General features: G+C 45.8%; 2 protein-coding genes across 16 annotated transcripts in view; one reads left to right on the forward strand and one right to left on the reverse strand.

The window, feature by feature from the left end:
* Positions 1 to 936: 936 nt before the first annotated feature.
* On the forward strand, positions 937 to 27,477 carry CENPU (centromere protein U). 4 transcript variants are annotated; one of them, XM_037128935.2, is made up of 13 exons: positions 937 to 1,261; positions 4,071 to 4,119; positions 6,513 to 6,621; positions 9,682 to 9,796; positions 11,600 to 11,657; positions 12,139 to 12,366; positions 15,208 to 15,274; positions 16,277 to 16,385; positions 22,700 to 22,778; positions 22,987 to 23,034; positions 24,102 to 24,163; positions 24,982 to 25,138; positions 26,942 to 27,477. In XM_037128935.2, exons 1-13 carry the CDS (start codon positions 1,221 to 1,223, stop codon positions 27,053 to 27,055), a joined length of 1,236 nt encoding a protein of 411 aa, XP_036984830.2. In that variant the 5' UTR covers positions 937 to 1,220; the 3' UTR covers positions 27,056 to 27,477. The 4 variants fall into 4 exon arrangements, with proteins under 4 accessions (XP_036984830.2, XP_053515891.1, XP_053515892.1 ...); XM_053659916.1 differs by lacking the exon at positions 26,942 to 27,477 and having other exon boundaries at positions 24,982 to 25,468; XM_053659917.1 differs by lacking the exons at positions 4,071 to 4,119; positions 6,513 to 6,621; positions 9,682 to 9,796; positions 26,942 to 27,477 and having other exon boundaries at positions 24,982 to 25,468.
* Positions 22,784 to 27,954, reverse strand: part of PRIMPOL (primase and DNA directed polymerase) — a 42,876-nt gene continuing 37,705 nt past the window's right edge. For 7 of the 12 annotated variants that reach the window (XM_053659906.1, XM_053659908.1, XM_053659915.1 and 4 more), the window contains 2 exons: positions 27,476 to 27,778; positions 22,784 to 26,764 (listed from right to left, as the gene is read on the reverse strand). In XM_053659906.1, coding sequence (XP_053515881.1) covers positions 27,527 to 27,778 — 252 coding nt within the window. In that variant the 3' untranslated portion in view covers positions 22,784 to 26,764; positions 27,476 to 27,526. Of the gene's footprint in view, positions 26,765 to 27,475; positions 27,779 to 27,954 lie in introns of those variants that run through there. The other 5 variants (XM_053659911.1, XM_053659907.1, XM_053659912.1 and 2 more) reach the window with 5 other exon arrangements.

Genomic DNA, 27,954 nt, shown 5'->3' on the forward strand with positions numbered 1-27,954 from the left:
TGGAGAAACTGTTAGGTGTGTAGCCAGCAACACACAAAAATGGTTAGTGCTGCATTGTGGTAATAGCAAAAAAAATAAAACAACTGATCTACCCATACCCAGGAGAAGGGATAAATAAAATAGTATATCTACATAACGCATTCCAAAGAATGAAAATGAATGAACTACAGCTACGTGAATCAGTGTGGATAAACCATAGCTTTCAGTGAGAAAGAGCACTTGTAGAATACATACCAAATATTTACATAAGATTTAGAAATATACATATCATTAATGTGACAATTAACACATTGAGGGATATAACAGGTAGGAAAGCATGGGAATGATAAAATGTATCCTTGGGAGGAATGATAATGATTTATTTCCTAATCCAGTGGTGAGTACATAGGCGCTTTTTTTTTCTGTATGCATGAAATACGTTAACAATTTTCTATTGTGGTGAAATATACATATCAAACTTTAGCATTTTAACCACTTTTAACTGCATAATTCAGAGGCACTACTTAAGCCCATGCGTTCACATTATTATACAATCACCCCACTGCTCTCCCTCTCCAGAATGATATCATAAAGTCATTGCTAAATCCAATGTCACGAAGCTTTTGCTGGTGTTTTCTTTTAAGACTTTCATAGTTTTAGATCCTAGATGAAGCCTTTGATTCATTTTCAGCTCATTTTTAGTTACGGTGTGGTGAGAGCCCTCTCTGTTGGTGAATAAAGAAAGACGCCAAGTTGAGACTAGTGGTTAAGGGCAGCCAAACAGAAGTCAAACCCTCTCTACTCGGCTTTGAATTACACTAGACAACTGCGCAAGCGCCTAAACAGCTTGCAACCAGACCCGGGATTTGGACCCGCCTCTCGGCTGAGTGTCCATTGACGTTTCGGCACAGGCTCCTCCCTTTCCGGGCTCCGTGTGTTGGAACTTGGACAATTGGCGCATGGCGCGGGTGGGAGGGAAACCTCGGCAAATCTTTGTCGTTTAAGAGGGCCGTCAGCAACCGGTTGTAAGGCGCGGACTCCAGCCCTGCCTTCTGTGGTATTCCAGGCCGCATTTTCTCTTGGACTGTAGGACTGGGCCGAGCGCTGGCCGCCGTAAAACTAGGGCAGGGCGTAAAAGGTGCGCATGTGCATGCGGAGCTCACGGATTGGCTAATTGAATCGGCGCAGGGTTGGAGGGAGATTTGTGACCCACGGCGGCTGGGAGAGCAGTCGCAGCTGCTATGGCTTCTTCATGGCGGGTTCGGACCCTGGGAGGCATGGCGTAAGTGATGCGGTCCCTGGCAGCGCGGGCCGGGGACCGGCTTTATCTTCTTTGCGTCTTGCTGTGGCGTGTGCCTCTCCCAGCTGTGCTCCGTAGCGGGGAGTACTTGCTGTGTTGGTTCCCCCGTGTGACTCTGGGCCGCGGTGTCCACGTCTGTAAAATGGGAACTATTCCCAACGTTAAGGATTGCGGTGAGCTTTATGCAGTTATAGTTTTTAACCGCTGGGCGGGCAGGAGAGGATGTTGGTTAGCGTCAGTACTGCTTGGCGTGGGTAGTGTTGTCTAAAGCAGACTCCAAACAAGACACTTATTGAGTGCCCGCTGCTTGCCAGACATTTCACTCTTGCGACGTTGATTCCGGCCCGTAGTCGGTAGTCTTATTTTCAAGTCCTTGCCATGTTTGTGGCACAAACCACAGACCTTAAAGCTGAACCAGATCTCAGCGGGGATGGGATGGGATGTGGGGCGACAAAGCTGCCGCTTGTTATTCCTAAAAGGGGCACTCCAGAATGAGTCAAGCAATTGAAAACACCTTTCATTCAAGTATAATTGGCGCATGATATTATATTAGTCTCACGTGTACAACACAGTGATTCGACATTTATACACTTGGGATGTGATTACACCCTAAGTGCAGTAAACTTATTTTTCATGAAAAAAGACATGCATTTAAAAAGAGGTTGCAGAACTGCGTCCTAAAATGCTTGCTGTGGTCGTTGCACCAGGTCCCACACTGAGTGAGGGGCTCCACCTGGGTGGTGGAGGGCTGCCTGGAGGAGGCAGCCTTTGTAGGGCAGGGCGAGGGGCGAAGCCAGACAAAGCAGGGATCTGGAGCTCTGCGGACAGTTCTGAGTCCGGTGGGGAGGGTATTTGGGGAAAAGATATAAGTGCAGCTGATCAGAGTTTAACTTGATTTGATAGGCCCAGGGTTGGTCCCTCTCACACACACACACTCACACATATTTAACATTCTATATATTATATAGAACACAATTTTATTTATGTCCTTATATGTGTAAACATGTTTATCTTTGGGCCTCATGAAATCTGTTCACCTCTCTTCCCAAAATGCACTGGTTTGTACACCAAAGTTTTTTTACCTGTGGTATCGCAGAACTTTCCATCTTTTGGAACTCCACTTTTTTTTCTTTTTTGCATGCAGTCAAGGCAGGTGACAGTGGAAAGAGTTTGGGTTAATCTGGCTTCTAGTCTATTTGTGTTACTTAGCTCTGTGACCATTGGTAAGTCACTTAACTATTCTGAACCCCCAAATCATAATTGCCATAGAGTGGATACTTGTTCTGTCTTCTTCGGGTGTGAGGATCAAATACGGCAGGGGTTCTCCGAGTGGGGTCCCCTGACCAGCAGCATTGGCGGCAGCAGGGACTTGTTAGAGGTGCAAATGTCAGGCCCCACTCCAGGCCGACTGAATCCCGTGTTCTGGGGTGGGGCCACCGATGTGGTTGCACAAGCCCCACAGGTGATGCCGATGCTGGATGCTGGCAAAGCACAGCCTTAAGCGGTTTTCCAGCTTCTTGTTTGCTGTGCATAAGTCACAGTGTCTTAGAGCCCAATTTGTACACATATGGACATGTGTAACAAAAGGCTTATGAACATACTGTGTCCGGGGCAGCCTTATATTTTATATCCTCTCGGATGTATTTCCTTTTTTGTTAGATGCTAGGGGAAAAACCCTAAATGACATTATGGGGCAGTTGATGAAATTTGGATACAGACTGTGGATTAGATACTGCTGTGAAGTTTGTTGATTTGGAAATTACATTGTAAGTAGGCCCTGTCTTAGGAAAGACATACAAGTATTTGGGGGTGAAGGTGCACAGTGTTTCAGTTTACCACGCATACACACGCATGCACGCACGTATGCAAAGCAAATGAGACACGATGTAAACAAGTGTAAACTTGGTCAGTGCGTATACAGAGGTCCTTATTACTATTCTTGTAACTTCCCTAAAAGTTACTCAAAGAAATACTGGTTCAGACACAGTAAACTGAGTTTGCTGTCCCCAAATGGGGGTCTGCAGGGCATGTGTCCGGGTCTCAGCCGCCTGCCCGGAACAGTGCCTGGTGCACAGAGGACCCGCAGCACGTTTTCGCTGGCAGTGCTGTTTTCTGCCGCTCTCGTTTCCAGTTTTCTTGCCCGTCACTGCTGTTCCATCTTGTTTACTTTCAGGTTGCTGAAGATGTGCAGCTTTTTCCTTTTACCCTAATTAATGCCCCGTGGAGGGAGCAGGAAGGGGTGGAGCCGGAGCTGAACTGACGCACAGTTTAACGCAGGCCTCTCCTGCCTGGCTGTGTTGCTCTGGGCAAATACACTCCTGAGGCAGGGACTCTTCTGGACCTCAGAGGACTGTTGGGGCTCAGGGGGAAGATGCTCGCGCCCGAGCCAGGCACAGGGTGGAGCGGGAGTTGGGTGCCGCACACACGTCAGTGCGCCCCCACTTTGCTCCGTTCTGCAGGAACTGTCCATCCTGCTCCTGACTGAGACCTCGGGCACAAGGGTAACAGGGGCAGGACTCTTCCCTGTTCCTGAGCGGGGAGAGGTGCTATTGTATACATGGGTGATATGATTTGACCTATAAAAATACAATTACATTCATGAGATGTGGGTTCTGCTTTCTAAAGTGATTTTGCCATCACCTGCATTTCACTGGGTGCACGTTACTAGTGCAGTATGAATATGATTTGGAAAGAAAATGCTTGGAAGGGTTGCAAGTTACACTGTTTTCTCTACTTACTTTTGAAATATTTCCTAACTTTTGTGTGTGTGTTTTTTTTTGCTGTTTAATAGTGCTAGATATTCAAAGAACACTGTAGGAAGAACACGTCCCACAGAAGATGTAAGTTATCTTTTTATGTTTTGACTTGATTTTCTCATAACTGACAATGCAGAATAACTAGCCTCAGAGTTTGGCGGATGCCACCAGGTCAGTTCAGCATTTCATCGTAGTGATGGTGCCTTCCTCTTCCACTGTTTGCAGTGTAGTGGGGGAAATTGCTAACGTTTTGAATCTTTTTGCCTAGACCTAGGTTGGTTTTATTTTCGCTTGGATAACTGACATTATTTAAAATCGTACAACTTAGTGTATGTTGCTATTTTCACTTATAGCCATTTCTCCATGATATTAGAGTTTTAAACAATTGTTAATGACTGCAACATTCCACTTAGTCCACGTTACAGTTTACTTTAGGGGACAGTCTTAGAACAAATCTGTGTTAAAGGCAGGGACATTTCTTTAACACTCTTGATAGCTTACTGTATTTCTCAGGCTAAAAGATGCACATTTCCCCCCCAAATTTGGGAGGAATAATGGTTGTTAATGCTGCTGTTATGTTGTTTACATTTACATTGGTGAAATGTTATGTTATTTATGTTATTAAATATTTTACATTTTTTTGCTTCAAAAATTTTTTTCCTATTTTCCTCCTCTAAAAGGTAGGTGTGTCTCATGGTCCAAAAAATACGGTATTTTAAATGACTCTTTCCAGGGTCACGTTAAGATACAGGACCGCTGAAGGCGGAGGCCTGCTCTCAGGTCAGGCTTCCTGTCTGCGCCCTGGTTGTCGGTCCTGTGTGGTCTCCTGCCTGCTGCCCTAACACCCACCTTCAGAGGGCGGCTCTCCGACCCCAGGGGGGAGGCTCCTGCAGGGTCCCTCAGCTCTGTGCTCCCACCAGCCCTGGGGTGCTTGTTCCTTGGACGGATTTCTCAGCTCTCCGCCCTGGGTGGCCCCGGGCGGCCCCAATCCGGAGTGCCTGGGGTGGACCCTTCAGCGCTCCTGCCTGCTCCCTCCTGTGGCAGGCAGCTGTGTGGGGGGACCGTTCCTTAGGAGGCTGGAGGGTCTGTCCGGCCTCTTCTTGGGCATTCCGGCCCAAACACTCTACAGATGATTTTTCACTGAGGGTCTGCCAGTGGTGAGGTTTTGTTCTGTTTGTCAGTTCTGCCCCATCTTTGCATCTCCAGAATTTTCTCATCTGTTAGTGGCACCTTTCCACATTTTCCAGAGCTACTGCTGATGTTTTCTCATTTCTCTGTTGCCCTTTCATGAGGATTTGGGGCAGCACACATCATGGGGCTCCACGTTTCACATGTTGAACCAGAAACCTTGGTCTGTCCCTCAGTGGGGAGTTCTAACCCCACGTGGCCTCGGGACTGTCGACAGCCTTTTTTTTTTAAATTTTTATATTGATTATGCCATTACAGTTGTTCTATTCCCCTCCACCCTACCCCCCTGTCCCCACCATTACCCCCCCTTTAGTTTATGACCATGTGTCTCAAGTTCTTTAGATTCTATATTTCCCATGCTATTCTTGCCCCCCCATCTATTTTCTATCTCCCATCTATGCTACTTATTTTCTGTACCTTCTCCCCCCTTCTCCTCCTCCCACTCCCCTGTTGCTAACCCTCCTTGAGATCTTCATTTCTATGTTTCTACTCCTGATCTAGCTGTCCTTTTAGTTCGCTTTCGTTTTAGGTGTGGTTGTTGATAACTGTGAGTTTGCTGTCCTTTCACTGTTCATGTTTCTTTAACTTCTTTTTCTTAGATAAGTCCTTTTAACATTTCATATAATAAGGGCTTGGTGATGATGAACTCCTTGAATTTGATCTTATCTGAGAAGCACTTTATCTGTCCTTCCATTCTAAATGAAAGTTTTGCTGGATAGAGCAATCTTGGTTGTAGGTCTTTGGATTTCATGTCGACGGCCTTTTAGACCTCTGGGTCTGACCCTGGCCTAACCCTGTCCACGGCCTTTCAGACCTCTGGGCGTATGTCTGGGTGGAGGCCCGTCTTTCCTTAGATCAGGAGTTGGCAACCATGGTCCATGGGCCACCCTGGCCTGCCCTCCGTGTTTATACAGCCCTGCAAACTATCGATGGTTTTTATATTTTTAAATGGTTGAAATAAAGTCAAAAGAAAAAACGTGTCATGACACGTGGGAATGGTGTGAAATTCAAAAGTCACTCATATCTGTATCTGAAGTTTTCTGGCAGCACAGCCGGTTCCTTCCTCCCGTCCCCAAGCTCAGCCATCGCCGGGGAGGGCGGCGGCCTGCGGAGCCTAGTCTGCTGGCTTTCAGGTCCGCTGCAGAAAAGTTTGCCAGCTCCTGCCTGAGGTGATCGGGGGGAGCCCCGTGCCCCTGAAGCGATGGCGGCGGTGTCCTTGCTGGGTCGGTCCGTTGGGGATGTTCTTGTTCAGAAAGCCGGTTCAGTGACTTTGACTGTGTTGCTTCCAGAGAGCCGGCCGGCCGCAGAAGCCCGCTGCCGTGTACGGCTTTCCTGATGTCCCGGGCATGGGCAAGTGGAGTGAAGATGAGAAAGATGAGGAACCTTATGAATCCTTTGGTTAGTATTTCAGACCTTTATCCCCAAAACTTGAAAGTAGTTTAAGCAACATTTAGGCTAGTTCCTAATAAAAATGTAGAAATATCTTCAAATATAAAACTCAGATGTCTACATATGAATGTCATGTCTGGGGTGTTCCTTATAATTTGAATGAATTTTTCTCACTTCTGACTACATGGTAACTAAGAATTCTATTAAACATTATGAAAGTAGGACTCTTCTGGTAGCATTTGTTAACAAGCCAGTCATGTTAGGACAGCTATGTAGTGCCCGTAACACGAAGACTATAAAATGTATTTCTTACTCCATACCAACAGCAAGGATCTTGAGTTTAGAGAGAAGAGGGGGATTTTCCCTCCTCTTAAACACACTGACGCAAAGGGTGCTGCAGGGGAGCCCGGGGAGAGCTCCGCCGTTGCTCCCGGAGTGGGAGGGAACCGGCCAGTGCCTGGCTGACCGCAGGGCGTCCAGATGGGACTGCCTCTGTCCCCGCATCCCTGGCCGCTCCAGAGGCCAAAAACGATGCAGAAAGTGCCACCTGCCTGCACGTTCGGAACAGCAGTGGTCAGACATTTTTGCTGGAATAGGTTTTAAGGGAATTTTGAAAATATATACTCTCACATAGTTTTAATTTGGTATCAGTATTTTTCTAATTTCCCGTTAAAGAATTCACCCTTTTTAGCGTGTGCGATTCAGTGTTTTAGTATAGTTGCAAAATTGTACAGCCGTCACTGGGTGATCGCTTCATAAGTTATATAAATGTCTGGCAACTACGTTGTACATCTGAAACTAATATTGTATGTCAGCTGTACTTGAACCATTTTTTAGATTGTACACCTCACCGTTACCTATTCCAGAACATTTTAATCGCCCTGCGAAGCAGCTCCCCACCTGTCAGCAGTCCCTGCCGTCCTCTGCCCTCCCAGCCCCCCACAACCGCCCGCCCACTTCCCATCTCCGTGGACTTGCCTGTCTGTACGCCTCGTGGTCATTCGTGTCTGGCTTCTTTCACTGAGGGTGCCGTCTTTAAGACTCATGTGTGTTGTAGCAAGTGTCCATGTCATTCCTAAAAATTTTTACAGCTCTGCTCTCCATCTTCGAGTAGAGCTCGTTCGGCTGTCCACTCATCGGTTGGTGTGTGTGCATTGGGTCGTTTTCACTTTTTGGCCATTTTTTCACCGACATGTTTCTTTTTGATACGCACCTGAGCATAGCATTCCTAAGCCACATGGTAATTCTACGTCAGCGTTTGAGGAATGGTTTTATGAGGCAGCTGCTCGGCTCTACCTTCCCCCCGGCACCATCGGAGGGGTCCCGTGTCTCCCCATCTCCGCCACGCTCGTTACTGCCTGGCTTTGTCTTCCGGCCACCGTTCTTGGTGTGCAGTGGCATCTCACTGTGTTTGTGCCATAAAATATGCATAACATAAAATACACCACTCCTGGCACATCGAAGTGTACAGGTCTGGCATTAAGCACGCGCGCCTTGTTCTGCAGACCCCATCACCGCCCGCCTCCAGAACCTTCTCCGTCTGCCCTGCAGCCCTGCGCCCTCTGAGCAACAGCTTGTTGCTGTGACTGCAAGTACTTCAGGGACCTTCTGTGAGAGGGGCGTGCAGTGTCTGTCCTGCCGTGTCCTCGTTTCACTCGGCATGTGTCTTCACGTTTAGTCCCTGCCGTGGCATGTGTCAGAATGTCCTTTTAAAGCTGAAAAACGCCCCACCCTGTGTACGCGCGCTCATCCATTCATCTGTCGGCGGGCATTTGGCCTGCTTCCACCTCGCGGCCATTGTGAATAATGCTGCTGTGAGTACGGGTATGCAAATATCCGTTTGAGTTCCTGCTTTCACTTCTTCGGGGTAGAAACCCAGAAGGGAAGTGCTGGATCGTATGGTAATTCTGCGTTCGATTTTTCTGAGGGGTCACCATGCCGTTTTCACAGTTCCCACTAGTGACGTACAGGGCGCCCATTTCTGCACTCGTTTGTATTTTCTTTGGGTACCATCCATCCCGATGGACGCCTCCTGGCGTCTCCTGTGGTTTTGCGTTGTCTTTCCCTAATGACCAGCGGGGTCGGGCATCTTTCCTTTGCTTATTGGACACCTGTATAATACCTTCTTTGAAGACAGACATACCCTTGGACCAATTTTAAATTGGGTTATCTTTCTATTGCTGAGCTGTAAGAGTCCAGTGTGTAAGACTGGTTACATATGGAGATTCAACATTAATGTAATTATCCCTTTTCCCTTGTTATTTGCAGTAGTAAATAAATCCCTTTCTATAGTTGAGGGCAATGCCTAGTATATTACTTTAAAGTTGTACAGTTGACATGTTCCTTATTTAAGAAGATGTTTATTTGAAAAGATGTTTACATTTTCACGGTCATGCTAAAATTGGAGCGTGAAGAAAGGGTTGCTTGGCTCTCACCCAGCATCCTGACCCCACCGCCATTCCGCTGTACCACCCGCCCAGGACCTGCCCAGTGGTCTCTCCGGGTGCCTGTCTTTCCTGGGCAGGCAGGAGCGCCCCCCCTCAGCATCTGCCTTCTGTGCGTTCCCCCCAGCCGCCCCCCCCAAGGCCACTTGGTCTCCTCGTTGGTCTGCTTCCTTGTTATTCAGGGTAGCTTCTTGCAGCAGCTGGGGGCGCTAGCAGTGCAGAGTCAAGCAGAGAAGACAGGACAGGAGTGAGGGAGGACTGGAATTCCTCCACAGAGACCGAGGTCCCCTGCACCAGGCACTTTGCCAGGTAGTGGAGTCGGTCACGGGAGTGCACCAGTCAGGCCAAGCCGCGGGGTCGGTAATTACTGCAGCGAGTGTGCTGCTCCATCGGGCAGGGGAGACAAAGTCTTCCCGTTGAACCATTTTCAGGTAGACACAGTAATGCAGTTCCTCTCGTTTGTATTTATCAGTGACGTGGTTTCAGTTTGTGGTTGCCGAGGTGTGAGATCAGAAACACTTGGGACGTAGGCTGTATGATTATTTTGGTTTTGTTAGCTCGTCTAAGCAAAGACGGCTCCGCCCTGGCTCGTGGGAAAGCTGGCGTTCCGAAAACTCTCTTGCAGAGCCGCCTTTGCACAGCACCGCCATTTACTCGGACGACGCGGAGCTCTCTGGACACTGCGGCTCCCTCGGCCCCCTTGGCTCCTCGGCTGCCCCGGCGGAGGGAGCAGAAGGAAGGTGCGCTTACGTTTCAGGCGATCGTTTATTCGAGGTCAATGGGATTTCTGAGAAGCTTTTTAGGATAGAGCCTTACATTTTTAAAAAAGCTTTTAAAAGATGTTTTGGGCCAACTTAGGTTTTTCCTTAAGAGAGTTGGTACATAAAAACTTAATTTTTCAAAAATTGACATTACTTTTGATAATTATAGAAGCCAGTGGGGATGTAATGTTCACTTTATTGACGAGTTAATAATGCTATAATGCATATGTTAAGACAGATCGTAAAGGTTCTCATCACAAGAAAACAGTTTTGTTACTATGTATGGTAAAAGATGTTAATTCATTTTGCAGTATATACAAATACATGATTATTACATTTTATACCAGAAAGTAATGTTTTATGTCAGTTGTGCCTCAATAAATATCAAGTGTAATTTAATGACCAGAAAATGTAATCGACACCTGGTCATCCTAGAACATTGCCTGTGAAGGTGGTGCAACTTTGAAAACAAGGAGGGAGGGAATGGCTTATTAATAGCATTTTAGGAAACTTGTCAGAGGTTTCTTTAACTTGCAAATTCTCCCTCAGAGAGAGGTTCTCTGGTACCAGGTGGAAGCAGAGGAGACAGGCTGAGCATCAGGAAAGCAAGTCAAAGGGTGCTGTTTACTGCTGCTGCGTTGCCCTAGGGGAGCATTGCTTTGAGTTTACAAATTTATATGAAGGCACAGTCAGGTAAATCAGGTGGAAATGACTCCATGGAGACCACTGGAGAACAACTCACACAAAGAAGAACTCTTCAATACTGTACAGTACTAATTGTAAATTATTAGCTAGAGCAAATTGTTGACTTAAAGGCCTCTATTAGGTAACAGGTCAGTTCTAGTTATTGAATGTATTGTGGAAGTATCAACCGCATTTGAAAAATGACTGTCCCACTGGGCAGAACTATCAATCAGGAAGTCCCTCTGAGGTTATCTGCATAACTGACCGCCTCCCTGGTCACCCCCGTCGCCCTCCTCCTGTCACGGCCTTCTCTTTCACAGTGCATTCTCTCTGTGCTCTGTGTCACCTTCCTCAACGTGCCAGCTGCTTGACACCCCCAGGCTTTACGTTTACTTTTCTTTCTGCCTTAAACACCCTTCCCTTTATTTCTTTGCCTGGACAAGTATTTTCACAAGTTGGCTCAAGGGTCATAACCACGATGTCTCTCCTAACCGCCCGGCCATGTAGCCGCATCTCCCCTGCCCACTGCTTGCTGAGTCGTCACCCTGCATGATCTTTGGTCTTCCTGCTAGACAGAGAACCAAGGAAGATGCAGTTTTTAGAGCAATTCTGTTCAGTGTACTCTGCATTTTGAGGTTGGTGTTTCGTGTTTATTGCATTGAACTGAATGAAAAAATGAAAGAACTCAGTCTCATCAGAAGTTTAGGGCTACTCTTCTAAAGGACAAGAGGAGTATTCCCTTTCACTTCACCTAGTGGTGGGCCTGGTGTGTGCAGGTTTGCTTTCAGTACAAATGCTAGCTCCTGTTCCTGGGAGTGGTAGCTTGGAGGAGGGTGCAGTTCTCAGACATGACCACAAGGTGCTGCTCTGATGGCACACTTACCAGTACCTACGCCCCTGCCAAAGATAAACTTGACGTGGCCTGGATGTGGCCTGAGTGTGACCAATAAATCTGGGAAAGTGGCAGCCCCACCCAGGACAAGCAGGAGATCTCATTAAATGGAGCTTGTTTTCCTGTTGGACGAGCAACTCAAAGAAGACATATGTGAATAATAGTGAAATGTGTGCAAGATACTGATGGCTTATTCTTTGGTACAGTTTGAACACTTCTGAAATTGAAGGCGAAAACGAGTTCATAAAAAGTAGTGCAAAAAAGGTATGTAGGAGCGTTCTCTCTTCTACTTTAATTAGTGAGATATTTCATATCCTACTTAGTTGGGGGTGCAAATAGAGAAAATGTTTTATGAAATATTTCCAATCCTGTTTAGAGTGGATGCAGACAGAAAAAGTTCTATAGCAGCATTTTTCATAGAGTATTATGTTTTAGAAGGTGCTTTTTCAAAGTAAAAAGTGAAGTATTTTCTATCTGAAGTGTTTTTCATTACCTTGTCAATTTTCACATCCGTGTCATGTGTTTAGGTTGCGATTTACAAAGGCAGACTGATTGGGTTATTTATTTGGAGCTTTCTTTCATCGAGGTTTCGTGTCCTACCCACTAATCATATTGTTATCCCCCTGATACGTTCCCTCTGGAAGTTTAGAAGTGACAGGTGTGGACTTTATGGTTAGCTACTACCACGATAAGAATGATAAGCATTTGCATTTTCTAAACCAGTGATGCTGTTTTCTCGACGTAGCCACGAAGAAAACCCAAGCCCATTAGTGATGACTCTGAGAGTTGTAACGAAAGGGACGTGATCGTGGAAGGTACACCAGCAGAGAGAGCAAGGAGCCAGCGGCGCGACGCTGCATCGTCCTCAGAACTCTCAGCGGCATTGGCTGAGTTCGGCACTTCTGAAATGACAGGACCTCTAAGTGCTCAGTCCTCTGTTGAAAAAGAGTCCCTGGCAACCAAAGGTCAACTGGTAAGAGAGGGACCGCCATCCCCTTGGCAAGAAAAAGTCGATTGAAAAATGTGTAGTGGGAAAATAAAACATTTTTTATCTCTCCTCCAGTTTTTTTTAAAGAGACTTTTTAGTATCTTATAAAAATAGTTTTATTTATTTATTTATTAAATAAATAGTTTTATTTATCAGGTATGGAAAGGAAGATAAATATTCTATAATTCTCCCATCCATGTACTGACCAGGCCCGACCCTGCTTAGCTTCTGGGATCAGACGGGATCGGGCACATGCGGGGTGGTGTGGCCGTGGACCAAACAGTCCTACAATTCTGTCACCCCATTCGGTCTGCAGTCCTTTCACTGAGCTTTTCTCATCCTCAGTGGGACCTTGTTCTTGTCCTCTAGTGTTCCAGGATATCATTGCAGGACTGCATGACACCGCATTCCTGTTAGTGCCATGGCCAGTTCCTCTCTCACTCGTGAGTGGTGGCGTGTAAACAGATTTAAAGTGCTTTGATGAATCTCCAGCCAAATCTTCGTGTGCGTCCTTGACCATTCAGGGGGGAAAAATGCTACAGTAAGATTTCTGGGTCGTGTGTGTTCTATTATAAGATTCTTGACATATACTGTCAATCGAGTCTTAATATGTCTTTGTCAGCACCTTGATTTTGGCCCTTTGAAACTGATTTTGGACTTCTGACCCCCAGAACTGTTGGAGAATACATTTCTGTTCTTTTAAGGCATCAAGTTGTGGTAATTTATCCCAGTAGCCTCAAGAAAGTAAAACACTACTCGAGGACTTTTTAGTTATGTGGTTTTTAGTTCTGCAGTTTCCTTTTCTTTTTTTCCATTTTTATTTCTTAGTATAGTTTCTACTGAGACTCTCTATCTGTTTGATCATTAAGACCATCACTTCCTTTACTTCTTGGGACATATTTGTGATAGCTGCACTAAGTCTTTGTTTTCTAAGTCAGCTAACTGGGCTACCTCAGGGTCAGTTTAATTTTCTGTTGACTACGGGTCACATTTTTTGTGTAACATTTTAACTCTAGTACTTTCTAGTTGTGTGTCGGACATTGTTGTTGATAGGTTGTTGTGACTCTGAATTCTGTTAATGTCCTCTGAATAATGTTGACTTTTATTTTCATAGGTAGCTTGGTTGCTGGCGCATCATTTTTAACTTCTGGAGGCTTGGCTTTACTCTTTGTTAGGTCAGCCTTTGAAAGGCCTAACGTGTTTTCCAAGTGTCTAACTCAGTGGACTCACTTTCTGTATTAGTTTTCAGTTGCTGCATAACAAATGACCACAAACTGTGTGACTTAAAACAACATACACTTAAATCTCACTGTTTCTGTAGGTCACAAGTCCAGCTCACCTTAGCTCAGGGGTTCACAAGGGTGAAATCTCATCTGAGACTCAAGGTCTCGTCCAAGATTATTGAGGTTTTTCGTAGAATTCAGTTCCTTGCCATGGCAGGCCTGAGGTTCTTCCTGGTCTTAGCACATGGAGCCTGTGGGTTGCTCCTAGTCGTGTGGCCCCTGTACGTTAAAGCCAGCGGGAGAATCTCTCCCCACGGGTGACAGTGGAGATGCAGTGTAACCTTATCGAGGGAGCCATTATCCCCACGTTCACGGGTGCCACCCAAACTCCAGTGGGGGATGTCTCATAAGTCACTGGGGTCATGTCAGGGTTCTGTACCAGGACGCAGGTCTCTCCCTGATGGCCCTGGTCAGAGGCGGGTTTTAGGCTGTGCGGTGGGTCTTCAGTGGCCTTTGCTGGGGGCAGTGTTCCGCAGTCCCTTCCATCACTCACTGCCCACCTTAAGAAGCCTTTTCAGATATTTCTTCTCCCATATACTGCATCACTATTTGTGTACTTGGGCCCTTTGGAGGTTTACAAACCAGTGTAATGTCTCAGGTTTCGGTTTTGGGGTTTTTGTGCCTCCCCCACGCCCCGCGCAGGGACTCAGTTTTGGCCCCCTTGGGAACAGTGCCACCCTGCTAGAGAGTGGGGCTCTCACTGTGCACACCTGCAGCACAGCGGGATGCACAGGTGTTCACTCATTCCAACGCGGTCTGTGCACTCACTGCATCTGGTTTCCCCGGCATTGCTTGTCCTCTCTTGCCTGTGTGACGTCCCGAGTCCCATGCCAGCTGCCTTCCAGGCAGCTTTCTGTGGTCTCACTGTGCACACATGGACTTCCGGAGAACCGGAGTTCTCCGTCCCCTCGGCAGCCAGTTCCAGGTGCTGCACCGCCGCCGCACTCTGATTTCTGCCTCCGCGGCGCCCTGGGGCCTGCTGGGACCCAGTGTGCTATGCAGCCACCAGGAGTTGCACCCCGGCCTGGGGGTGGGGTGAGAAGGGGGGCATGCGCAGGCCCCACTGAGTCTCCTCATTTGTTTCTGCACCTTGTCCAGCGCCTAAATAAAATCACCGGGCCCCGCCCCCATTTTATGGTTATTTACGGCAAGAAGCTGTTACTTACCATGATTTGGACTCCACACAAGGTCTTAATGATAAAAGTTTGACTTCCTCCAAGGCAACCTTCGGGACAAACCAGCTGGAAGGTGTTTTTCGGGATGTGGGGGAACAGTTTACTTTTTTCAGTGTTTCCTTGTATCGATTAAGATAATTTATAGAATTAACTATATAATATATTACGTTAGAAGTAAATAAGAATCATAGCTAAAATAGTAACTGCCCGTGTTTGATAACACTGTCAATCATTCTAAGAAAAACTTACGGCTTCTGTGGCCCTGCTTTCCAGCAGTTGTCATCAGCTTGGCTCAGGTAAGTTCTTAGAAAAACCCACTCCTACCCCAAAAGAAAAACTTTTTGCTGTTTTTTGTTTTTTTTTTTAAGAAAACTCAGAAAAAGGAGATGTTTCATGGCAAAAGAAAGAAACCAAGACATGAAGCTGTAGACTCAGGTACGGAGTGGTACGTTATGCCTTCACAGTCATTCAAGGGTTTTGTTTAAAAATTCTTACTTCATTAAAGAAGTAAACTTTAATTATGTGAAACTGCTGCTTTAAAAAGTTAAAACATGTGACTTAGGAGTAACTGTTTTCTGAGTATCTATCGTGAAAAGTTTTAATGTACAACAAAGGTAAAAGAATTTTGCAGTGTATTTATATACTCCCTAGATAATGGATATTAACACATCCATTAATGTGTTTTCATACATCATGTAGTATGTAACCTTTTCTATAAGACTTCTTTCATTTAGTATACCGTTTCTCAGATTCGTCCATGTTCTTTGGTATTTATTGACCCAAAAGTTTATTGCAAAATCTTCCAGAGGAAAATAAAGCATTTTCTCTTTAAATTCTCTTAAAGGAGAAGTTATATATTTTTCTTGGTATTAAAAAAAGTTTATTTTAGAAAATTTAGAAAGTATGGAAAGGAAGAGAAAGTTACCTGTAATTCCATCACCCCAAAATAACTACCATGGTTTTTGTCTCCCCTTTTTAATCCTTTTACTGAGCTTTTCTCACCCAAAAAGGGACCATATCCTTGTCTTACCATATTTTACCACATCCTAAGTATTCTCCAATACCATTTTAGAAGATGCTTTGTTCAAGAATATTCTGTAGTTCATCTTTTACTATATTATGTAACTAGGTCCACTCTGAGAAATCTTCCTGTGTTCCAGAAGTGACCTGTTAGATTAAAATAGAAAGTGTGCTTAACAAAGGAGAGCTGGTACCTAGCGTCAGACAGCCGAGGAGAGGACTGTGAGGGCCGCGGTGCCCCGGGCCGTCTTCCTGACGGGCGCAGTGCGTGTGTCTCCTCCCACGTGCTGCTTCAGTGGTAGCTCTTTCCATCCATTTGGCAGGGTGGGTTTTGCTGTAGGGCTTGCAGAACCTGGACTAGAGTCACATCATTGATCATCAGTCTGTTAATTACATCTGCTTGTCTTGCTGTTCTAGATGTTTCTGACTGTGCACATATTTGGTGTCTGAAAGGAAGGAGAAGCAGTGACATCATGGAGCTAGATGTTGTTTTGTCAGCATTTGAGAAAACCATTCCAGAGTACACGTAAGTCGTAATGCGATGCGTGCACTAAGAAATGTCCCCCGAAGCACCCCTTTTGCTCCCCTCGCGGCTTCGTATATGTAGTGTTCTCATTACTCAGTTTACACGTTTACATTCCCTTTATAGTTTTCTTCAATCCTGTGAATTACGTAGTACCGTGTCTTTGTATGTTCAAATATGTGACTTTTTAATGTGTTTTTTTATTTTTACCTTCCATCTCAAATACGTTGTCAAACTTCATGGACAGGCAATATCTGGCTTTTGAAACTCTGAGACGTTCTCTAACCTGGTACATGAACTAGGGGAACTAACTGGTGGGTCCGTGTGGAATCGGTAATTGCTGGATCCCCGCAGAATCAGCAGTTCGTCCCGGTACTTCCGTCAGTTTGTGCTGCATCTATTTAAAGACTTTTACTAGGGCATCGTGCTTAACACTGCCGCCTCGACTGAGCATTTGTCTTTCCCGGCGGCCCTCTCCGTCCTTACAGTGGATTTCTGCCTTAAAAACTAGTTTATCTGATGCTAACATAGCGTCACTGGGATTCTTTTGCTAGCAGTTGCTGGATTGAATATTCTTTTACCTCCAACCTTTGTCTGATCTTAAGCTTTCTTATAAAATTTTTTAAATTAAACGTGTGTGCCTGGGGTTCAGCTGTTGACTTTAGGCCATTTACACTTTATTGTAATTATCAGTGTGTTTGGAAGAATGGGTTGATAAGGTTTTTTTTACTTCTTTTAACTTTTGATGCTTTTAATCTTTTCTTGCTTTTTTAAAAAATAAAATTTATAATTCCCGTCTAAGATGAGAACTTCGGGAAGGTCTCTGATCTCTCGATCTTCCCTCCCTTTCACCACCCTGAGCCCTGGGTGCCTATCATCCTGGAGACTTTCGACTCTGGACGGAGGCAGACAGATTTCTCTGTTCTGAGACAGCAGCAGTCTTTACGACGGTGTGTATTTGACACCCTTTGCCTCATACGTTTCTTACCACATCCCATGGATACGTCTCTTCTCTCTTTCAAAGGCATTAAACACCACTTCTCAGTGTGGCTATTTGTGGAAAATGTCTAGATCTTTCTGGTTATTTTGATCATGACTTTGGATGTGAAGGTTAGCTGGACACCCCAGGTTATAAATCATTTCCTTAACTATTTGCAGTCACTACTTGTCTTATTTTTCATCTGGTGTTGATGTGGAGAATGTGACGTCTAGTTCTGTTCCTTAACGTTCTGCCTGCTCTTTCTGAGCCTTTACCATGTTTTGTCTTCAATATTCTTAAATTTCCCTGTTGTGGTTCTGACCTTTTCAATCTAAGGTTAGTCTTTAATTATCAAAATTAAAAATACTTTTGGCCCTCTAACTTTAAAAACTTTCTATACCATTGTCCTTTGCTACATTCTTCTCGATTTCCTCAATCTAGATATTGGACGTTTGCTCACTTATTTCTCGGATGTGTCCATTCTGCCACTTACTCCACCTGTTGAGTTCTTCACTGAGCTGTTGTACCTTTTGTGTATAGTATTTCTGGTTGGGCCTCTCTTGTGCCTTAAATTCATGTTTTCTGTTGGTAATATCTTTAGAATAAGTATTAGGCTCATTTACAAGAACTGCATTATCTCCTGTGCAATACCTGCTTCTCATAGAGTTTCCAACCTCGTGGACTGTGTCCCCCCAGTGTCTGGTCACTGCACACTGTGCACTCATGTCCCCAGGCATCGGCTCCCCTGGTGGCCCGTGTGTCAGGGAAGGCCGAACCTCAATTCCTGTTGGCACCCCGGAGCACAAGGGACAGCCCTGGATAAGCCGTCCTCAGGTGGGGAGTCTCAGCCACTCATTCCAGCGGGCGACCTGTAGGTCAGGATCCCACGGTTGCTCTCCAGCGATAAGAGGCTTTAAGAGCAGATACACTTTTTAGATTGCCATTCTCCAGCCCTGGGTTTCGGCAGGTGAGGGAAGGGGGAACAACTGCCCGGAGTTGGTCAGTGTCCCTGTTTTTCTCCGAGCCTCCCAAACACAGCCCAGGTTTGACTTTTGAGGACCCAGGGACAGAGCCCCGAGTTGCTGCAGCTGCTGGGAAACACGGTGGGAGGGAACCGGCGATGGGGGAGGAGCAGGAGCTTCCCACCCTTACCAGTCCCTTTCCTGTCCTGGGCTACAGCCACCACCCTCACACCCCATCACCTGCTCTGCAAACCTCTCCCCTCAGCGCAGGCCTTCCCACAGCTTCCTCCGATCTGCGCTCCCGAGGATGGCCTTGGGTAAAGGAGCCAGCCTGTCCTGCTAAGTCCTCTTCGTCATTGTGGGAGATGTCTGTCCTAGTCTCCTGTATGGCACGTTGCAGAGCCAGTTTGCCATTAAAACCCGTGCAGAGTTCTCAGCGTCGCCTAGACCAGCATGACCATGTTGCCCTTTTCCCACTTGTCAGTCTGTGCAGGAGGACAAGACCGCTGCTTTCCTAGCGAAAGTGGCCTTATCTTCCTTTTAGCACAGTAAATTCTTGATATGAGAAGTGATTTAGGAAAAAGAAATGACCTAGGTGTAATATTTTCATCAGACTCCTTAAAATTATACCGTACACTGGTGTTCTGGTCATACCAAGTACATCTGGCAGGATCACGGGCTCTCTTCTGGGCGGAGCGTCACTCCTTCAGAGTCAAGTTAGCCGTTTGAGGGTCTGCTCTTTTTGATGTCTGTGCCTGGCGCTCACTCCTGAATAGTCTTTGTTAGCAGACTCACCGACTGTAACCGACTGTGTAAAAGTAAGAAGGTATGCCATGGAGTGCGAACATTACAACCTTGGAACATTCTAAAACCAATTCAATCAGTTATCTGTGGGGAAGTGACCGGATTTTTAAGGCACTAGAATTTGAGAGCTGCGTCTGTAGTTGGCAGAATCCACTAATTTCTCATCTATAAGCCATGCAGAAAGTGCTGATCAGTTTTCCTCATTTTTTTAACATCTCAAAATCATGATTGTATATTTAAATTAGAAATACGTTTTTTAAAAGAGGGCTGATGGATTTTTTTAATTGTGATGAACTACATAGTCTGTAATTTACATCTTAACTGTTTTTGAGTACAAACTCAGTAATGTGAAGTATATTCTCATTGTTGTGTGATGATAAATCTCTCCCCCGTGTGGCTTTGCGCCCTGTCGAAGGTGTCCGGACCATATAGGTGAGGGCTCGTTTCTGGGTTCTCTGTGCTGTTCCGTGGGTGCAGATGTCTGTCTGGCTTGAGGTCTGCACAAAGTTGAAGGATTGCTATAGCTTTGTGATGTTTTGTGCTTGGAACTGTGAGGACTCAGCTTTGGTTTGCTTTCTCAAGACCGGTTATGGCCACCTGGGGTCCTTTGTTATTCCCTAAGAAGTTTAGAATGGTTTTGTTTGTTTCTGCAAAGTGCTCTTTGGAATTTGGTAGGGATTGCATTAAGTCTCTATATTGCTTTGGGTGGTAAGGACGTTTAAATAGTTTTAAGCCTCTGGTCAATGAGCATGGGATTTTTTTTTTTTTAATTTGTATCTTTAACAGCTTTTATAGTCCTCAGTATATAAATATCTCACCTCCTTGGTTAAGTTTATTCCTAAGTATTTCATTCTTTTGATGCTACTATAAAGGGGGTTTTTTATTTACTTTCTGGATTGTTCATTGTTAGCACATAGAAAGTCAACTGATTTTGCATCCTTCAACTTTGCTGGATTTGTTCACTGGTTCTAAGTTTTCTTGTGTGTGGAACCTTTGGGTTTTCTACCTACAAGATCCTGTTATCTGTGGACAGGGGTTTCACTGCTTTCTGACTTATTTTTTCCTCACCTGATCGCTTGCCAGCGCTGTGGCGAGGAGGACAGCATGAGAAGCGTCCTGCCCTGTCCCCAGTCTGAGCGCAGTGCTCTCAGGTTTTCACCGCTGAGCGTGGGGTCAGCCGGGGGCTTTTCCTCGCATTGACATGGTTTCCTCCGATCCCGTTTTATTGGGAGTTTTTATTGTGAATGGGCATCGGGTTTTGTCGAATGCTTTTTCCGCATTGAGATAATCACGTAGCTTCTGCCCTTCATTTTGCTACTGTGCTGTGTGACGGGGAAGGTGTTCCAGATGTTCGGCTCCCCTGCACTGCAGATGTAAATTCCACTTGGTCAGGATGCATGTAATCCCTTCCAGGAGTTAAGTTCTGTCCCCTGGTATTTTGCTGAAGGGTTTCCATCAGTAACCATCGAGGATACTGGTCTCTAGTTTTCTTTGCTTGTGGTATTTTTTGTCTGATCTCGGTATCAGAGTAATACTGGCCTCATAAAATGAGTTCGCAAGTGTTCCCTCATCTTCAGTATTGAAAGCGTTTGAGAAGGACTGGTGTTTGTTCTTCTTTAAATGTTTGGTAGAATTCTCCCTTGAAGCTGTCTGGCCCTGGGATCTCTGACAGGTAGTTTTTGATGACTGATTCAATATCTTTACTAGCTGTAGGTTTATTCAGTTTGGTTTTTTGGGGGGTTTTTTCTTCACGATGTATTCTTGTTAGTTTCTAGGTTTCCGGAAACTTACGCATTTCTCCTGGGTTACCCAGTCTGGTGGCATGTCATTGTCCCCGCAGGCTACAGTGACCCTCTCTATTTCTGCAGGTTTTCTACGTTTCTCATTTCGAGTCTTTTTCCTCAGTCCATCTCAGGACGCGTCAATTTTTTTTTTCCAGTAAAACAACTTAGTTTTATTTTCCCTATTTTTCTATTGTTTTGTTTATTTCTGCTGTAATCTTATTGTTCCTCCCCTCTTCTGACTTTGGGTTTACCTTGCTCTTTTTGTAGTTCCCAGGGTTCAGCTGGGGTTTTGGTCTGAGGTCTTGCTGAGGTCAGCACGTCCCTCCCGGGGCTGCTGTCCCCGATCCCCTCTGTGTGGACGTGTTGCTTTTGTCTCCATTGGTGTCGAGGTTTTTTCCAATTTCCCTTGTTATTTCCTTGATCCATTGATCATTCGCGAGTATGTTAATTTCCACATTTTTCAGTTTTCCAGTTATCTTTTGTTAATGACTTCTAGTTTTACTCCGTCATGGACTGAAAAGACACTTGGCATGATTTAATCTTATTAAATTGGTTGAGACTTATTTTTGTCACCTAGCATTAATACGACACAGGCAGTGCCCTGCTGTGCTTCAGGAGTGTGCGCATGTGCACTCTGCTGTCACTGGGGGAGGGCTTTCTACAGGGATACAGTGTCGTTCAAGTCCTCAGGCTTCCTATGGAGCCTCCGTATGGTTGCTCTGTCCTCACTGAAAGTGTCTCGCTGTGGCTGTTGGGGGTTTTGAACGTGTCTGGCATACTGCAGCTTCCTAAGTGGATTTGGGAATTCTCATAAAGGCTTTTTGGGCCTTACATAGTTAAGGCCCTGGCGGGGGATGAGGTCTGGGACTTCCGCTTTCACCATCTTGCTGATGTTGCTAGAAAATACCTCTTTTTTTTTTCTTTTAAAGATTTTATTTATTTTTAGAAGGGAAGGAGAAAGAGAGGGAGAGAAACATCAACATGTGGTTGCTTCTCATGAGCCCCCTCCTGGGGACCTGGCCTGCAGCCCAGGCATGTGTCCTGACTGGGAATCGAACTGGTGGCCCTGCCTTTGGTTTGCAGGTCGGTGCTCAGTCCTCTGAGCCACACCAACCAGGGCTCGAAATACCTCTTTAACACCACGCTCAGGATGAGCACAGAGACCCGCACTGAAGAATGCAGGCCTTTTGTGTACATTCCCAGCCTCTGAAGGAGGACAAGACCCCTCAGAGCGCACTGCCCTGCGGAGGCAGAGTGTCTGCTGCTGTCCCTGCGCACGGCCGCTTGCCATGGGGACTGGGACGCGGGCCCTCTTCTCCCTTGTCACAGGGCCCCAGGACACTCTCTTTTTGGGGTCAGCGGGATAGTTTTTGAAGGACTGGACAGCTGGCTTTTGGCTACTTGTTAGTGCAAACGTGTTGCACAGTTATTTCTCCAGTTGTCAGCAGGCGGGAAGGCCGGGCTGAAGTCTGCGGGGCAGTGGGTCAGGGCAGGAGGCTGGGTTGGCGGGGCACTTCCACGTCGCTTGGTGTCACCTGTGGATGTGGCCAGCATCCGGGAGATTAGCCGACCCCACACCCGAGGGTTTAGGGGAAAATGTCTCCCGTTCTTTGTGTATTACTGGCACATATCCTTTTCTCTAACCCTGAGAAAGGGCTGCAGCTGACCGTGCCGTCTTAGGGGCTTGAACACTGTGTGCGTAACTGTGTGTCGATGTGCTAAGCAACTGAAACACCTTTCACAGTCCAGTTTTTGATACTTTTATCTTTTTTTTTAATTCTGTTACAGACAAAATATAGAATCTAAAATTTGCAAGGAAGCGATCAACAAATTTCATTCTAGTCTGAAAGAAGAACTCATCAAAACAGTAAGTTCACTGACACAGACTTACTGGTCTGGATCTTTTTTTACTAGTCCTGAGGAGCACACAGTTATCTTAGAAAGATTGCGTTTGCTGCAATGTGGTCAAGAACTCATTAACATTGCTCGTGTTGTGAAATAAATGTGAAATAATGTAAGCTAATAAGCATTTAATTTTGGAAAATGCCATGTGAATACTTCTTTGTTTTGTGTAGCTTACTGAAGTCCAGAAGTTGAAAACTCTGAAAAGGAAGAACGTTAAGGTAAATCACTTGTGACTAACGTATGTGGTCGTGTCGAAGACTTAAGACTGGACTCTGGGTTTTCTGATCTTCAGAGTGTGGAAGATTTCTATCCTCTTAGGCAGGCTGTTACTTGGCTGATCTTGTGGTTGAGTACTGTTAATGCACACTGGGGAATGGGGATCCTGGTCAGCCTAGAAAAGGCTGTAAAGCCCAAAATGGATTGGTATTGAGTAATGCATATTCATCACTTTTGTACATATCAGAAAAGCAAAGTCTTTAGAATGAAGAGCTGTCCCATGTCCTGGGTCAAAGGACAGCTTGGGAAGAATATTGGACTAAGGGTCAGGAGACCTCTTTCCTTGTCCTGCTGCGTGACTGGTGAACCACCTTTGTGAAAACAACACCAGCAGGTGTGCTGCAGAGAAGCCAGGAAACACCAGGCCTGGCTGTTTATGGTTGACCAGGTGACCCAGACGAGGGTCTAGCCCAACACGTGTGTGAATCCGGCGGTGGAAGAGCAGCTTCCCCTCTACATTAGTAACTGAAATGGATTGGAAACACACACGGTTTCCTGACAGTGATTACAAACCTTTGCTGGTGTTTTTATCCTTCAGTTTTAATCTCTCGTTGGTCAACTCTGCATTGCTTGTAAGCAAATGGGAATAGTCTGGACGTCCAGCATTGGAGTGTTACACTGTCACTAACAGTGATGGCTGAGATACTGAAATTTACTACACTGAAATGTTCCTTCTAAAACTGGAGCCTGCTAACCCATTCAAACTTGCCTATTGTACCTAGATGAAATCTGGGAGAGTAAAATTCTTTAATTCTCAGCAGAGACCTGGCCCCACTTCTTGCAAGTCCTGGAGTAAACTGCCCCGCTGCTCTGTCCGTCAGAGCAGGTGCGGCGCCGCAGTGGCACACTGTTCGTACGAACACCCGTCTCCCCACGGGACCCAAGTCCCACGATGGGGAGAGTGGGCTCTGTCTCATTTCCCACTGTACTCCCAAACACCTGGCACAGTGTGCGCCAAGTACTCCAACGTTTATGAAATCATTTTAACAAAGAAATTGTTGTTACTTAGATGACTTCAGATGCTGAAAAGAAAAGGCAGCGTTTGATTGAAGTCCAGAACGAACTGCTTTGGTAAGACAGTACCGAGCTCCTCTTTGGGAACCTACCCAGGAGAGCAAGGGCGTGTCACCTGGGGCCGGTAAAACCTGCTGCTGTCCCATTAAAATCCCTTTGGTTTTTTTGGAGCTTGGAAGCTGGCGAAGGCAGGTTGCGCTGCAGGGTGAAGTTTTTAGCAAAGAAAATTCAGCGCTGCTCTATCCTCCGGTCTCTCACTCTGGCCTGAGACGCAGCCTAATCAGTGATGCAATGCGTAGATTTGGGAACTGGGTGACCTGGGGTGTGAGTCCAGGCTCCACCACTTACTGGCCGGGCAGCCTCGGGCAGGTTATTCAGCCTCCCAGGACCTTGGTGCCTTCCCGTGTCAGTAGTCAGAACGCCTCACAGGGCGCTGTGAAGACTCAGTGTGAGCAGGTCCACGGTTTTGTTAACCTGTCCACTGAAACACACCTGGGTGTGGCGCTCGTGCAAACTCAGTCCCCGGCTCTGGGAACGGAGCCACTGAGAGAGTTTTCCAAAGGTCATCGCAGGGTTTCCACGCAGACGCTGGGCTAGTTTTCCTCCCACTGGTCTTATTGGACCTTGGAAATGGACCCAGTGTTGAGAAGAGGAAGGAGCAAGGGGAAGGCTTTTCTTTTGTGGTTTTACTGTTGCCCATTCCTGCCCGAGGCTATAAAATGTCACCCAGGTCCTGCTGTGATGCAGTAGCTCCCGAGGCCTGTTTTTTCTAACTCCATTTGCTGCACTAAAATACTCAGTCTCTGCATACACTGTGGGCTGTTACACTTCATTATGTGTCATGCATTTTTAGGAAAATGATTCTTTTGTTTTAGGTTAGAACCGCAGCTGAAACAGCTACAGATAAAATATGATGAACTTAAGGAGAGAAAGTCTTCCCTCAGGAATGCAGCCCATTTCTTATCTAATTTAAAACAGCTTCATCAAGATTATTCGGAAGTTCGAGAGCGAGAACCGCACGTAAAGGAAACGGTGAGTCCGGTTTTCACGCCCCACCGTGCCTCAGGAGGGGCAGGGCCGTGGCGGCCGGTGCCCGGCTTTGAGGAGAGGACTGGAGGCGCAGCGTCACGGTCCACCCCAACCAGTGGGCTCGCTCACACCGGGCAAAGTTCCGACAGCGCCACTCCTTTAGCTGTAAGTAGGGCAGAGGAGCAGAGAAGACCCCGCGGCAGGAACGGGGCCTCGCTGCGGGGGTGCATCTTTCTGCACAAGCGTCAGGGCAACGACTGGGCTGCAGGGCGGTGGTCACGGACAGACACCAGCCACGCTCCAAAGACCACCCTCTTGCTCCGTTCAGGCTAGTAGTTGCCTTTTTATCTGAAAAAGTCGTCATTATCCCTAAAAGGGCAGGCATGACGTTGGGAGTTGAGAAACATAAAAAGGAAAGATGGTAGGAGAAAGTGTGGTATATCATTAAATTAAATTTTATAGTTGCTTCAGGATTATTGCTGCAGATGTTGCTACAGTTATGAGAGCCAGCTCAGACTAATAGAGATGTTTGTTGGTGAAAAAAATTGTATCTTTGTATCACATATTTCATGAACATACTTGTATTCTTCACTTCTCAATTCAGTTTTAGGGTTTTGACACTGGTCTAAAAGTTAATTCTCCTGAGCCTAAGTTTTTTTTTTATAGATTGGAGGTCTGGAAATAGTGTTTTTCTGTTTTCTCCTGGGACAATATCCAGCTAGTGTAAAGCTTACTGCGTGGAGCTGGAGCTTTAGCTACCAAACCTGAAGTCGGCGGAACCTGACATGCAGGCACTGCCTGTTTGTTGCGGTGCGCTCACCGCACTAACCACTCACGCTCTGTGTGCCCGGTGCTGCCTCCGTGCTTCTGTCGTACGGAGTATTCAGATATTTGAGTGTATGTCTCCCCTCTTTTCCTGAACTAGACATCTAGACCCAGATGTTAGTTCTTCCCCTCACCCCCCCGAGAGCAGGTGCCCTTGGTAGCTTGAATACCTTCAAGTCCCAAATAAGGAACTAAAGTCCACAGTGATATGATAGGTGTCTTCTAGAAAGCATTCCATTAGTATGGGCCTGGTATAGGCTACGGCTTTTCTGCTCAAGTTTCATTTCTAAGAAAACCACATTAAACAAACTCATAACTATAGAATTCAGTAAGGGGAATTTAGTCACTCTCCCTTAGATAGAATTTATAACATGAAGTTTGGCTTTGTTAATTATTTTAAAGTTATTAGCTGGGTTTTGTTTTCTATTTTATGTTGGCTTTGTATTCTGATTTTGTCTTTCATCATTAAGAAATTTGGATCGGCAATGTTAAGACATTTAACTGACCTTCCACTAAGTAATTTCTCTAAATGATGCTTTTTTGCCTCATGAACTCTTCTGGGCCCGGTGTGCTCCTGCCATCCATTCCTGCAGTAATAGCAACTCCGCATCACAGCTTTCTGTTTAAAAGAGGCGTGAGGTCGAGCAGAGTTGCTGAGCCGGGTTCTGATCTGCACCAGGAGTGAATTTCTGTGAGTTTCAGGTAACTCACAGGCCACAGCTCTTGGAACCAGCTGGTGTCCTGGGATGAGGTCATCAAGCCTTGCGGAGCAGTTCTCTCGAAACCTTATTTATCATTTATGTCCTGCGGAAGTGGGTTGAAACCAAATTAATGCCAGTTCACAAAAGGAGAGGAGGAAGAGTTAGTGGAAAGCTGTTTTCAAATTGGCGTTTAGTCATAACACTGAGCTCTGTGCAACAAATAGGGTTATAACAGTTCTTGGTATTTTTTAAAAATCTAAATACTTTTTTTCTTCAATAGTATGACTCATCCAGCCTTCCAGCTCTGTTGTTCAAAGGAAGAGCCCTTCTCGGTGCTCAGAACCACCTGCAGAATATCAACTATCAGTTAGAGAGGCTCCTGGACCAGCAGTGAGCCCAACCTACTGAACGGCGCCCGCGTGAAGACACGCCCCGCACCACGGCCTGCCGCCTCCTGAAACTGCTTCTTGTTAGAGCGACTTTCTCGGACACATGTCACAGAGCAGACTTGTTGAACTGTTCCGGTTGGTGTCTTGAGTAATGAGTTGAAATGTCGACTCCTAATCCTAATTAGCCATAGACATAGACTTTTAATTAACCTACAAATAAATATGCATAAGCTGATGTGAATACAGACTAACTTTGGTTAATCAGTAAAGAGATTTGTACTGAATTTAAGAACACTGAAGCTAATTTTTGATAAGTGACTTAAGTAGAAAGCAAAATGATAAAACTTAATTTTTATCAACAAATTTAACAATGAGTTACTATAATTTACAATAAGTTACTATAATTTAATGTTTTTAAAATCTACCTTCAGACAAACCTACGGCCTGGTTGTGGTTATGCATGTCTCCGCAGTTAGTCAGCTGTCCTTGTAGACTTCTACGAGTAGTTCATCAGGAATCTCCTCCCCTCCACTGTTACCATCAAGATGACTGTTCTCCGCAGCTTCTGCTAATTCAGCATCTTCGGTAGCTTCCAGAAAACAAGTGTCATCAATGCCATCATCCCAGTCAGCATCAGAAAATTCAGTTTTTGACGACACACTAGATGGTGGCTTTTGAGGACTCTTGGTTTTGTTATTCATTGTTTCGTCTGTTGTAAACTCTTCTTCCTTTAGTTCCAAAGAGGAAGGGAAAGGAGGGTGGAATGGAAGAAAATACTAGTTATTCAGTCACACTGTGATGATTTCACCACAGCAAACTTGGTGATGAGCACCCAGTCGGTGGTGGTGGGACAGTGGCCCAGAGTGACAGCTGTCACAACCAGTGCGTGTCTGTGCCGGAGGGG

The sequence above is a fragment of the Artibeus jamaicensis genome, unplaced genomic scaffold (assembly GCF_021234435.1).
Source record: "Artibeus jamaicensis isolate MK-2021 breed Jamaican fruit bat unplaced genomic scaffold, CSHL_Jam_final scaffold_833, whole genome shotgun sequence".
Taxonomy (NCBI): domain Eukaryota; kingdom Metazoa; phylum Chordata; class Mammalia; order Chiroptera; family Phyllostomidae; genus Artibeus; species Artibeus jamaicensis.